This window comes from Dermacentor andersoni, chromosome 6 (genome assembly GCF_023375885.2).
Source record: "Dermacentor andersoni chromosome 6, qqDerAnde1_hic_scaffold, whole genome shotgun sequence".
In the NCBI taxonomy this organism is placed as follows: domain Eukaryota; kingdom Metazoa; phylum Arthropoda; class Arachnida; order Ixodida; family Ixodidae; genus Dermacentor; species Dermacentor andersoni.
Window position 1 is genome coordinate 76,246,690 of NC_092819.1, and position 12,441 is coordinate 76,259,130.

At 45.6% G+C, this 12,441-nt stretch overlaps 1 protein-coding gene across 1 annotated transcript in view; it reads left to right on the forward strand.

Moving 5' to 3' along the window:
* The window catches only part of LOC126522406 (cytochrome P450 3A6-like), a 34,440-nt gene that overhangs the window by 14,368 nt on the left and 7,631 nt on the right, over window positions 1-12,441 (forward strand). The window contains exons 6-12 of the mRNA XM_050171157.2: window positions 484-718; window positions 1,474-1,613; window positions 3,910-4,045; window positions 6,274-6,364; window positions 6,644-6,752; window positions 8,472-8,560; window positions 11,027-11,167. Of these exons, the coding sequence (XP_050027114.1) occupies window positions 484-718; window positions 1,474-1,613; window positions 3,910-4,045; window positions 6,274-6,364; window positions 6,644-6,752; window positions 8,472-8,560; window positions 11,027-11,167 (941 nt within the window). The remainder of the gene's footprint in view (window positions 1-483; window positions 719-1,473; window positions 1,614-3,909; window positions 4,046-6,273; window positions 6,365-6,643; window positions 6,753-8,471; window positions 8,561-11,026; window positions 11,168-12,441) is intronic.

Genomic DNA, 12,441 nt, shown 5'->3' on the forward strand with positions numbered 1-12,441 from the left:
TTTGGTCAACACAGCCACAATATGTATTGAGAATGGCGTGGTTGTTGTCATTGGTCAGTTGCGCCCTTGTGCAAACCAAGAAACCATATTTAACACTTTTAGTGGCTTTTCACTCAGTGCCACATTATTTCTGGACGTAAATGAACCCTCGGAACTCGAGACACTTTTCGGAAACGAAAATCCTTGGATCATGGCCGTGAGCGCAGCTGACACAAATAGAAACAAGATCAGTAGCACAAATCGACAGGTCTACGCGACCGGTTTCGGACTTGCCGCGCATGTTCACATGCGCGCGTAACTAGTGCTCCCTTATCCATCATTTTTCTCACTTATCAACCCTTTATATCCTATCCGCTCGTGAAAGGTAAGAAACCTCAAGTGCATCTAGCTGACCTCACTGCATTTCGTCTCGTCACTGTCTGGTCAGTTATTGTGAAAAATACCGGCCGCCTTTTCGCGAACGTTTACCGTTCGGCCTTGCAGATGTCTCCGGGCATCATTTCCGCCGTGGAGAAGCTGGTCTGCAAGATCGGCCAAAAAGCAGAGACGGGAGAGGAGTTCGAAGCGGGCGAGATGTACGCTGCCCTGGCCCTGGACGTGATCTGCAAGAGCGCTTTGGGCATCGATTACAACCTGCAGGATCACCCGCGTCACGGCTTTCTGCTGTTCTGCCGAATGCTGTTCGGCTGCGCCTTCTCCTTCATCGCCGTCATTCTTAGTGAGTTCGGCGCCAAGCGCGTCCGCTGGACGTTGAACTCTTTCCGCTGAAGTCGACTTGACGTTACTTGGCCTTTGAAGCTAGTCTCAGTCACAGGTTAACTGGGTCCTAGAGGAGATCATGTATTTCCTCATGAGAAGTGCTGCCGTTCCAGTCATACCCGATGGTTTAATTATTCAAGGAATTTTTAAAAATCGCCTGTGGCCGATGCTACAATTCTAACCTTCAAGCTGAATTTCTCGAAGACTTGGATACTACTTGCTAAAAAAATTGAACTACGTAATTAACTTATTAGCATAATTAGGAAATTTTATCCAATACCCCCTTAATTTATTACTTAAGGGCACATATTGGAATTCATCAAAGAACACGTCAATTACTAATTTTATCCAATATTCTTCTAACTGCTTACTTAGAGGCACATATTGAAATTTACGAATTGAATCCAACCATTTCTCAAGACGTGGAGTCCTTAAGGCGCGGACTGTTCGATTAAGCCTACCTGGAGTCTGGATGACAAGAAAGAATATCTGGCAGCTAGCCTATAAGTTCTTCGCATTAAAAACAGTGCTTCATAGCATTGCTGCTTCTCAGCAAGCCAAGGACTACCACAAGCGGCATCCTTTGCGGCAGCGATAGCGTAGTAAAACTCGCCGTGAAATCCGTCTATTCTCATTCTCATAGCCCATCCTAGTGCTGGTTATTCCCGTGCATTGTGCCACCTCCACTTTCTTTTTTTTTATTATTGATTGCAGATGCCTTTCCAGCCTGGGAATCGCCTCTCAGGTTCATCAATTCTCATTGGCTCCGATACCAGAACGGTGGTGTCCACCCTTTCATCGACGTGCAAGAGAAGTGCAAGCGCATCGTCACGCAGCGACAAAAGGACTCCTCGGTATGAAGTGTTGGAGCCAGAGGGAAGTAAAAATTTTGTCGGGAACTATAGCTAGTCCTATGACCGCTGGGCGTACAAGACAACCCAAAGCGAGCACAGAAGAGCGCGAAGGGCCCACAGTGGAGTTTGCGTCCTCCAACGCTATAGGGTGTGGCTTGCGTCCCCTAACCTTCAGGTCGGCCAGCGCCTCCTAACAGCACGTCTGTTTTCTTCGGCGTCACGCCGAAGGAAACAGACGTGCCGATTGGGAGTGCCTTCTCAGAACAGCGGAAGCAGCACGCGAAAGTGATGTTTATTTAGAGAGAAGCTCTTATTCGCCCGCTTCTGTGGAGCGTCGGCGTTGTCTCTCGGCGTCCTCGTAACCGAGCGAACGAGCACAGCAAGCGGATGAAAGAGTGAATGTAGCGTGGATGAAAGACGGCGACTGCGAAGAGAGCGCGAGGAGGAAAGCGGAGGAGGAGGGTATGGCGAAAGAGTGAGAAGAAAAGCGTAGTTACGCTCACGACGGGGTCTGAGGCGACGATCGCTACGAGATGGCGCCAGAGTAGCGCGCGTCGCCTATATGGAAACAAAACGCTGCATAAGCAGATGCCTGTCGCCGGCGGCTGCTGTGAATCGCGCCCACGCATCACGATTAAAGGGTCCCTGAAGCGGCTTGGACAAATTTTGTAGACGCGTAGGGTACAGCTAAAGCTCATCATTTGCACGACAATTTGTGTGAAGCATCTCATATTAAGAGAGCTACGGACGATTACAAGTTATCCTGCTCCATAGTCATGCTTTTTCTCCTCAACTCGTTCACCAAGTGATCGGGTCTAAGCTCCGCCTTCACTAGCTCTACGTCATGATGACACGTCGTGTCGTCGACTTCCGGTTCTCCGGGAGCGATCGCGTCATGTTTCTTCGGAAACATGACGCGATCACGATTACGCCAGCATCATAAGAAAGCCTAGATTTCCCGCATGCCATAAATTTTTCTTTAAAACTTCCTGAAGATAGCTGAAGTATGTGCCAGTGAAAAGTATCTTGTGTGCATATGTGAAATAGAGGAGGAATTCAATGCGTACCTAAAATACACCGGTGTTCTGATTAGGTTCACTTCACTTAGTTCATTGGTATTTTGCTTCCGCAGGCATAATCAGGCATCAAGGAAGTTGATTGATACTTTTTGAAGCAACAGCACTTCGTCGTGGTATTACTCTTTTGTTCACTTAGTAAGATATGTGTTTATTAGTTCCTCGTAAACGTATAACTGTAGAATTAGTTGTCATAGTGAATAAAGAATTTTATGCATCACTGCTATGTAAAATATGTAAGTGTAATAAGCTATACTAATTATTCATTAACTATAGGGTACACGTGAATCCGTTGAATAAGGTGCAGTTTTCTGCGACCAGCATTGCTTAGCGCTGCCCGTTTCCTACAGCTGAGAGCGGGGCCTATATACTTACATTTAGCATCAACAGTAATTGCAGCGTGTGCGCCTATAAATAATGGATGACACGCATGATGCAATTTGTATGTAGCCCCACCATCCCTCACGCTGAAACAATGATTTAAAAATACCACTGTGGCAGATAGCCCATTCAAATCATTGAACCGGATTTCTCAGAGAGGTGGACATTACTCACGCGGTAATTCGAATTGCATATTTAAATAAAAAAAAATTTGGTGGTCTGTGGCTTGGGCTCCAATTTACTTTTTCGTCCACTTTCATTCCCCTTTTCTTCATTATTTCCTACATTCCACTTTCGACCCCAGTTAATTTCCCCGACGCTTGCCTTGCGTGCCTTCGTTGTCTGTTGGCTTTACGGGGTCATGATTAACAAAATTGAGCCCCTCGTTTCCCCTTCACTCGTTTATTTATTGCGAGCGTCTCGAATCTGGCTGCCTTGATGTCATTAGGTAGCATGCGAGAGTCTATTAGCCGCGTGCCTGCTCTCCTGAGATCACGTGTTACGTGACGTCATCGGGCAAAAATGAAAAGGACGTTCCGCATCCGCCCAACCTGGCTCTGAGTGGCGCTGGCTAACTCTCCTAGGGCTAAATCTAGTACACATAAATAACCAAGTTAGTTGACGAATTAGCCATTGCCTTAGCGCGGTTGGTAGCGCAACGCACGCCTAATGCGGAGGTTGTGGATTCGGCTGCCACCGGTGACAAGTTACCTTTTCGCCCACTTTCAGTTCCATGAGCATCGCTGTTGCTTTCCTCAGCTGTGCTTTACCAGCTGAAGTTTTTCGACGTGCACCTCCCCCCCCTCACCCCCCCCCCCTTTTTTTTGTGCTCCGAACAGCTTCGGCAAAAAGACCTGCTGCAGCTAATGATAGACGCGAAGGACGCGCACGTCGACCTGGACACCGTCACGTCGGCCCAGCTAACCGCCGGAGAAGACAATGACCAAGAACTGCTGCAAAACAAGGCCTTTGGAGGTAAGGCTCACCCACTACGCGCAGCATCACGGACATGCTTCTACGGAATGCTCAGAGGCGAAAGTTCGTTCTATGAAAGGCCAGAAGTGAAAGTTGGTTCGGTGTCCAGACGTATCCTGTTGAACTCACTGTATGTTTGAACGACTACTCCTTTACTGTCCACTTAGCCTCTAAATCGGACCATAATTGTAACACTATAAAAATTCGCAGTTTCGCTCGAAAAGTGAAGCATCGATTGCGATAGCAAATTAGTAAACAGCTGTAAAGGGTAACGATGGTAGTTTATCGCCCGTATAAACTTGTAAACATTCCTTTACTAACTAAATTAACAATGATAGAATGCGCAAGCGTGACTCAACGAGGACGTAGAAAGAAACAGACGCACAGAGACAACGCTGTCTTTGTGTGTCTGCTTCTTTCTGCGTCCTTGTTCAGTCGTGCTTACACATTATATCATGGATTCAGACCAACTAGCCCGCCAACGTGTTTTAACTAAATTAACCAGCACGGTGTCAAGCGCGCACAGGTAAACATGAACGCATCTCGCTCGATGAGCGCGCAAACTCGCTATCACAATTCTGGAGCGAGAAATCGCGGCAGCAGCTTAAAAATTGACCTTCACGCATTTCTCGCTTCAACGCGAACGAAACGTCGAAAGCACAGCGCACACGAAGCTACCGGCACTACGTGCAGTATGCAAACATCACAGATCGCTTTGAAGATGAGGCCCGTATGGGCGCGCACTTTGGCCGCGTCGCAGCTCGCTTTCAAGACACACGAGTGCCGGCAACGCATCCCTACGGCGTCCGCCAAAGAAGTCTACTACGGCGTTCGGCAATCGCGTTTCCAACGCCGTAACAGACGCCGCGGTTGTCTCCACTCTGTACGGAGCGGCGGGCGAGGAGGACATCGAGACACCCTAGCAGCCGCTGGAGGAGAACGCTCCTGCACCCTCGCCTGCACACGCCTCGCCTCGCGCGCGACAGCAGAGGGCACGCATTCGGGCCGCGTCCCTCGCTCGCGCACGCGAGATTGAACTACGTTCACCGGCTCACTCTTACACGCTTTCCCTCATACGTAGCCTCACGGCGACGGCGAGGCCGACAGTGATGGCAGAAATGCGCCTGGAGTGTCCATATAATTGCTATCGCAATAATAATCGCGAGATAGGTAATAAAATAGCATAGGTAATTTCTCCAGCGAAGTCGGTAAACTGTTGTCCAGATCTATTTTGTCCGCTTGACTGGTACGGTGACGCAGTGATCGCGTGATGGTCGTGGAGCGCGCTTGCACAATCAGGCGCCTTGTAAAAGTTAGCACGCTGTTCGGAGCCCAATTGAATGCCGGAAGAACGGCGCTCTGCTTCTCAGGGAAAAGTTGGTAATTAGATTGAGAACGCGCATTTGTTATACGGCAGGACGGGTGTTTTCGTGAAGGTTGTGCAATTGCACCCTACAACAGTGCAGTGTAGATGGAAAGCTTGTTATTTGGCGGACATTGTTGGGAGCTCCGTTTAGCGGAGGCAAGTAATACACGTTTTAACAGTTTCATAACGGAGAGTCGACTGGCTTTAATCCACAATAAAAGCAGATTTGCCGAGTGGCTGTGCTGGCGGCCCAGTCCGGCAGCCACTTCACTTCCAAGAAAGAGCAGGGGACAATGAGCCCTACCTGGAGGCCAGGCGAGGTAACTGGATTTCCCAGATGCGGAGACAAAATATAGTGAAGGACGGTCGCTACAACAGTATTCACGGCTGAGGACGCAACAATAACGATAACATTAAATTCTTCTTCTTGGAGTTTTCATTAGGTAATTAAGAGAAAAAAGACAAGCTCTACCGGGCAATGGGAACGCGCAGAATTTCTTGCATGGTCAGGCTTTTCCTTTCATTGTTAAATGAGGCAATCACCAAAGAGGAAGAATGCCTTTATTATTAAATATTTGGAGTCGAGACACTGAATGTCAAGAGTCGAAACAGGACAGTTTCACCATTAGCTGAAGGTTGCTAGTCCAGAAAGAAGTCTTAAAATAGGAAGACGAATGGCGGTGACACGTCGAAGAAGATCCCGCACCGTCGCCAGAGTATCTGCTAAATATGCTTTCGAGTGCTTATTCAGGGCTACCACATGGCCATCAGGTCTTATCTTATGCGCCCATAACGCAAATATGTTTATCCTTTTGTTTGCCAATTATGACTTGCTGGTTTTCTTTTTTTTTTGTTTTTGCAGTGAGTGCAAGACGCGACCTGTCTGTCTTCAACAAAGCCGTATTGGACGATGATGACATCACGCAGAACGCTTTCGTCGTTCTTGTCGGAGGGTAAGTCGCCACGACACACGAGAGCATGTGACGGTCGTATTGTTGAGGAATGCCCTATTCGCATAGAGGACCACGCAATACAGCACGATCTTGTCAATATTCGTTTGCTGTTGTTCCCTGAAAAATGTCTAAACCTCATGAAATGCCCTAATTGTCCGTTTGTATATATCAGGCATAACCGTCCTCAAATGACGGATTACACGCGCGAAAAAAATAAAGAAAAGATGTCAGAATTTGCTTTGCGTATACCACTGTGACGGCGTTTACTTATCCGTTCAGGTTCGAGACCACGAGTAACACTATGGCCCTGGTGACACACATGCTTGTGCACCACCCGGAAGTGCAGGAGAAAGTGCGGGAAGAGCTGTTGTCAGTCGTGGGACCCGAGGTATGTGCTGAGCTGCGTGTACGCTTGTCTGGTGGCGCCGGCATAGGGTGTGAAGTGATGCTTGGAGAAGCAAGGCGGTAAAGCTGTGGAATGACGCAAGTTGCGGAACGGACCACTAATATCACATTTGAATGTTCTCAGGTGCTGATTGGCCAAAATCTGGGCTGCGTTGATTGTTGCGTCACCTGTGGGAAAACAGACACACAGCTATATATATATATATATATATATATATATATATATATATATATATATATATATATATATATATCCGGAGTCCCCCACCCTACAGTGCGGCTCATTATCAGGTCGTGAATTTGGTCCGTAAAAACTGGGAATATAATTTGATAATTATTGAATCGAATACGAACAAGCATTCTTTTTTCGGAAGCTTAACAACAAATGCTGAACAGATAACATTACAATAAAGCTAAGGAAAAATTGTCAACAAATGGTGCGAAATGAAACATACTTTTGTCTACTCGACTCACGTTTATGAAGATACTTTTGCCGGCTGCAGTGCCATGCACATTTCCGAGTTTTCGCGTAACGCTGTTATGTATACTTTGGTACCGCGCGCTCTACATAATGCGTTGAATTGAAACTCCGGAACTACGAAAGTGAGTCCACAACTTGGTTTTTTTACTTTGTTTTTATGACATCAATATATATTTAAATGGATAAATGAATGTAGTCGCGCAGTAATTCAGCGAACCGGCTTACCGAGAAAGGTTATCACGTTTTGCCAGTAACGGCAACGAGGCACCAGTTGCCGAAGCCATTCCCCATCTTTCTTTCCTGAAATATGTTTGGTATATGATTCACTATGTGGTTTTTCTACAGCGCTTCCTGGTGGAGGTGCAGAGTAAACACAAATAGTTAACTACGTGCCAGGTATACATGAGAGGAAGCTGTAACTGAGGCCCAACTCCGATGCCGTCTATTCAAATACATGGAAACGCTGAAACGCTTTTTTTTAGATAACCACTGAGCCGATTTAATGCAAGTTGTTTCATGTGAGAGACAAAGCTACATTCTAGTGGTGGTAGAAGTGAAATGTTATGTAAGGCCTGAATCTTTTGAAACAAGATATTTAAAATTTGTAAGTTGAAAAAGAAGATAGTTTACAAATTTGTACCTCTGCACCAAGAACTGATATCGCAATTCTGTAAACTGCATTCGTTAGAGGATCCAAAGCGATCAAATTTGATATATAAACGTATATCTTACGGGAATAACTTATTTTGTTTACAAGGGTTTTGAAAAACTCCTACTCACGTATTAGCGATTTATCTGAGAGCTGTTGTGCATAAGACATAAATTTTGCTCACTTTAGATGTACTATTATATGCAGTGTACAGAACTGTGATATTATTAGTCATTGCTCAGTTACAGAGTTATAAGAGTTTCGCTTTCTGAATGTATGATATTCTGGACAATATTTACTAAAACAATTTGACGGCTAAAATAAGATATTTCTTGTCATCACGCACTAGAATTTAAATTTTCATTTAAATGCAACAAACCTCATCAAATTCGGTGCAATCGTTGCCCAAAGAAACGGTTTCTTCTTTCTCGTGTATATATATAGAAGCCCCCGAGCTAAAGCTCACTCTTAAAAATATATAAAAATACAACTGAATGATATTATAACTAAATAACTCATACTTTTATGTAGCTTACACTTCTTGTTTTCCTATGCAAATGCTTTCTTTGCAGGAAGCCATCACCTACAACACCGTTCAGAACCTACCCTACATGAACAGTGTCATTCAAGAGACCATCAGGCTTTACCCCCCGGCATTCGCGTGAGTTTAGAATGACGCCCATGCAAACATCTGCTCACTGAAACGCACCACTGCGTTCTATTTTGAATGCAAAGGCGCAAACTGAAGGTAGTCTCTGAATGTTTCATGTATACCACACTATACCTTTTGTTAACCACCTCAGACCCAGAGTTCAAAAAAGCATCTTCTGTTGATTCATGGCGTAAATCCTGTTAGAACTATGAAAATGTGCATGTGGTATTGTATTTTCGTTTGATTCGTTGAAGAAGCACAGTGTCTGCCTAAAAGTAGAGTGTTGAACGTCAAGAGATGTACTACAAAATAAGCTCTGAGAATTGAGGTGACTATCGTAGGACGCCGATGCAAACTGCTGCTACGCTCACGGATTCTACACGTCGGCCAGAGAGGCATTCCAGTCTAACGGAGTAGATTTTGAAGACACGTTGAATGAAATGGTGCTTAACACAGTCCTACCCTGGAAACGCAACATCAGCTGTAGCCAGGGCATCCAAGAACTCTTCAGAACCTCACTCACACAGAAATTGTCCCAGAAAACCGCCATACGATGTCCCTTGCGAAATTGACTGTTTTTTTGCACTCGATGCAAAACATCATGCAGACGCTTGCTGTCTCAAACGCAGACCAAGTGACATTCAATACATGCCACCCTTCGGCGTTCATTATTAGGCTTGGGAAAGTGCGTGCTTTATTTTAGCACGCATTTTCACGTCGACACTCGCGCGCTCGTTATAAAGATTCTCCCCTCCCCTGTATACATACACTCATCTTGTTTTACTGCGCAGAAACGAACACGAAGCAGCAGCACAACTTGCAGGCTACTAGAGTGCAGCGAAGGTGTCCATTTAGTCAACTCTGTTCAATTGTGTCAGATAGTACCGCTATAACTGCACAGACGCGAACACGATTCCAGCTATCGAATTACTGTAAAATGGTGCACACAGGCTACAAAGTCAGGTGGGGAGAAGGTAAGGAAATATAGCGTCATGTTCTCAATCGATCACTTCAGGGATATCGTCCAGAAAGCGTGTTCATTGATCGAGCGAGCGAATAAACACACACGTACAGATGGGCACACATCGACTTTGCGTTATTTTTCAACTCGTCGAGTTCCATACTACATTCAAACAAAGTCAACGGCTCTAGTGAACCATCGTGCTACAAGTCGCGTGCGTAAAAGTGAATGCATTGCAGAAAATGGTTGATCGAGAAGAGCCTTAGACAAAGCTGCAACCTTCAATTGCGCTACGTGTTGCTATGCCCACGCATTAGTTGGTATTGTCTTAGCCACCTAAATGATAAGGGACAACCTGCCAGCCAGGGTCTACAAGCATGGTATCTACACGCCTTTCTTTGAATGTTCTGATATTCAGGAAAACAACTTTTGATAGCTCTGCGCTTTTCGAGCTACGATACCAACGTTCGCAATCACTGTTTCATTCTTTTATTTTTATTACAGTGTTTTAACAGCACCATTGCTTTCCCTGCGTATTTCTAGTTTGTGTGTAGTAATAATCATTACATTTCACCTCGTAAAACGCAACCATTACTCACCTGCAAACAGATTGCTGGTCTCAACGAAAGGCAGAAGTAATGAGACGTATGCCACTAGTTTCGTTACATGCCATAAAAAGACCTGGCATTCATCGCGCAATATGCGTTGGCGGTCTGATTGACTAGTGTAAAATCATCAATGTTCTCATACACTTGCATCAAGCTCGAATCCTGTAGCCTGCACAGAATTTGCTTTGTTTATTTTTTTTTCTTGAAGATGTAACGTCACAATCTGTCACCTATCTGTCGAAACAACAAATAAATATTCAAGGATTCCTAGCGGAGATTTATGGCTTTGGCGTCAATGCAAATAACCAGTATGGCGATTCCGTCTATGACACTGCGATAAGGAGCGCACGAAAATGTCGATACACTTGTTATCGCGTCTTCCAAAAGTATCTGAGATTGTAAGAACATTCGCCAAACATCGCTATTTATTGAGAAATCTACACTAAACAGTCACCTGTGTGAGGCATCGAAACATTTAGTGACAATATCGTGACAAACACTCAAGAGAGTTTCGAGTCAAGCATTTACGCCCGGTACACTCAGCACAGCAGCTATGCAAGAAGCAACAAAATATAAGCAACAAATGTTGTAAGATACACCACCACCTATTTTTATGGTTCTGTTGTGTAATTAGCATGCACAGTTAATACAGGCAGCGTGAAAAGCCTTTCACGCTGTTGTATCCAATAATTTGCTATGTAATGGTTCCTTGCAGCCAGCAAACTTTTTAGTCTGGCATCGATCACGAGAGTGAAGCCACAAGCACGCACACATGCTTACAGCAAAATGGCGATAGAAACTGACCGAGATAAATAACTCTTTTCAATTCACTGCCGTGGTACCGGCGTCAATACTGCAATCATCTTTTAAATATCGTCATTTGTAACTGCTTTCTGTCGTGACTAGGTTCGTGACTCGTGAGGCTGTCGTCGACAAAGAGTATGGAAAGTTTCGAATCCCCGCCGGCACTGCTATCATGGCGGCAACCGAGTACATTCACAGGGACCCTCGACATTGGGACCATCCGGACGAATTCGACGCGGAAAGGTGCGTTTTTCACAATTTCTACGGCGAAGCGGTGCATGTCAATCGTTTTAGGAACAATAGCCTGCCTTTGCGATCCCCTTGTGGTGGTCGATGTGGCTCACCATGGCAGCCTGTGCCCTTGTTGATCTCAGAGAAAGAGAATTCAGTACAACAGTACGCACGGAACAAGCACTAGGATAATTGCAAATGTTGAAGATTACTTGCATTTGGTACCTCTCACTTTTTTCGGAAGAGTGAATACACAGAATCCGCACCACGCTATTAAAGACCGGGTTGACCTCGCGCCGTATGTTGTCTCGATGAGTTGATTATTAAACTTTAATGCCCGAAAGGAATACCTTGTCTGCGAGAGATGCCGCAGTAGAGGGCTAATTTTAACCAACCCTGGCTTTTTAAAATGCTCGCGCAGTTACTTTTAAGGTTATTGTTTCTTCGCACCGAGGAACAGTTCCAGCGAGAGCTGCCAGGCTGTCGCCTATCTACCCTCTGCATCATATTGAACCCGCGTGAGCATCTGCTCAGAAGCTCTGGGGACAGCGGCAGGACATGCACGTGATACCGGCATACATCAGCTCACATCAGCCCACATAAGACGTTTGTTATATGCCGATATCTTCTGCGATACCTTCTGCACATGAAGCACTTTCTCTCCCATAGAGACACATACACAATCACAAATGCAAACACGCATGCATGTACCTGCATACAAAATAGAAAAAAAAAACGCTTCTTAGAATCCTGATCACAAAGCCTAACTTCAGAAAGAAGCAGCGTTTATTTGCTTTGTTACACATGTTCACACAGAGGCACAGTGCCCGTGTGAATATCTGGCTGCCGGCATACGGTGTGAACAATATATTGTGTAGTTTTGCTGCGACAGCGTTCCGAGAAATTTGTGAACAGGACTACAGCTGCATGAGCACGTCACCGCTATTCGCACAATGCGTGCCGCATGGCCTGCGACATCGATTTTTCGCACAGCGCAGCACGCTTGCACAGAACGCGCGCACAGTATGCAATTTTTGCAGAGCATGCGTGCCGAAGTGTGCGTGCCGAATTATGTGATTCCTCATTTGACGGCCTCAATGCTGCTATCGTGGGGGGCTATCATTGACAGGGTGAGCTGTGCAAGGCAATGCCCCGGGATTTTGCGCCGTAACGATAGCCTCCGATCACCTGACAGCGCCGAAATAAATGAAGTTGCCTCAGGAGGGAGAGAGAAAAAAAGACATGAAAGAAAGGCAGGTGTGTTAACCAGAACAAAAATCCTGTTT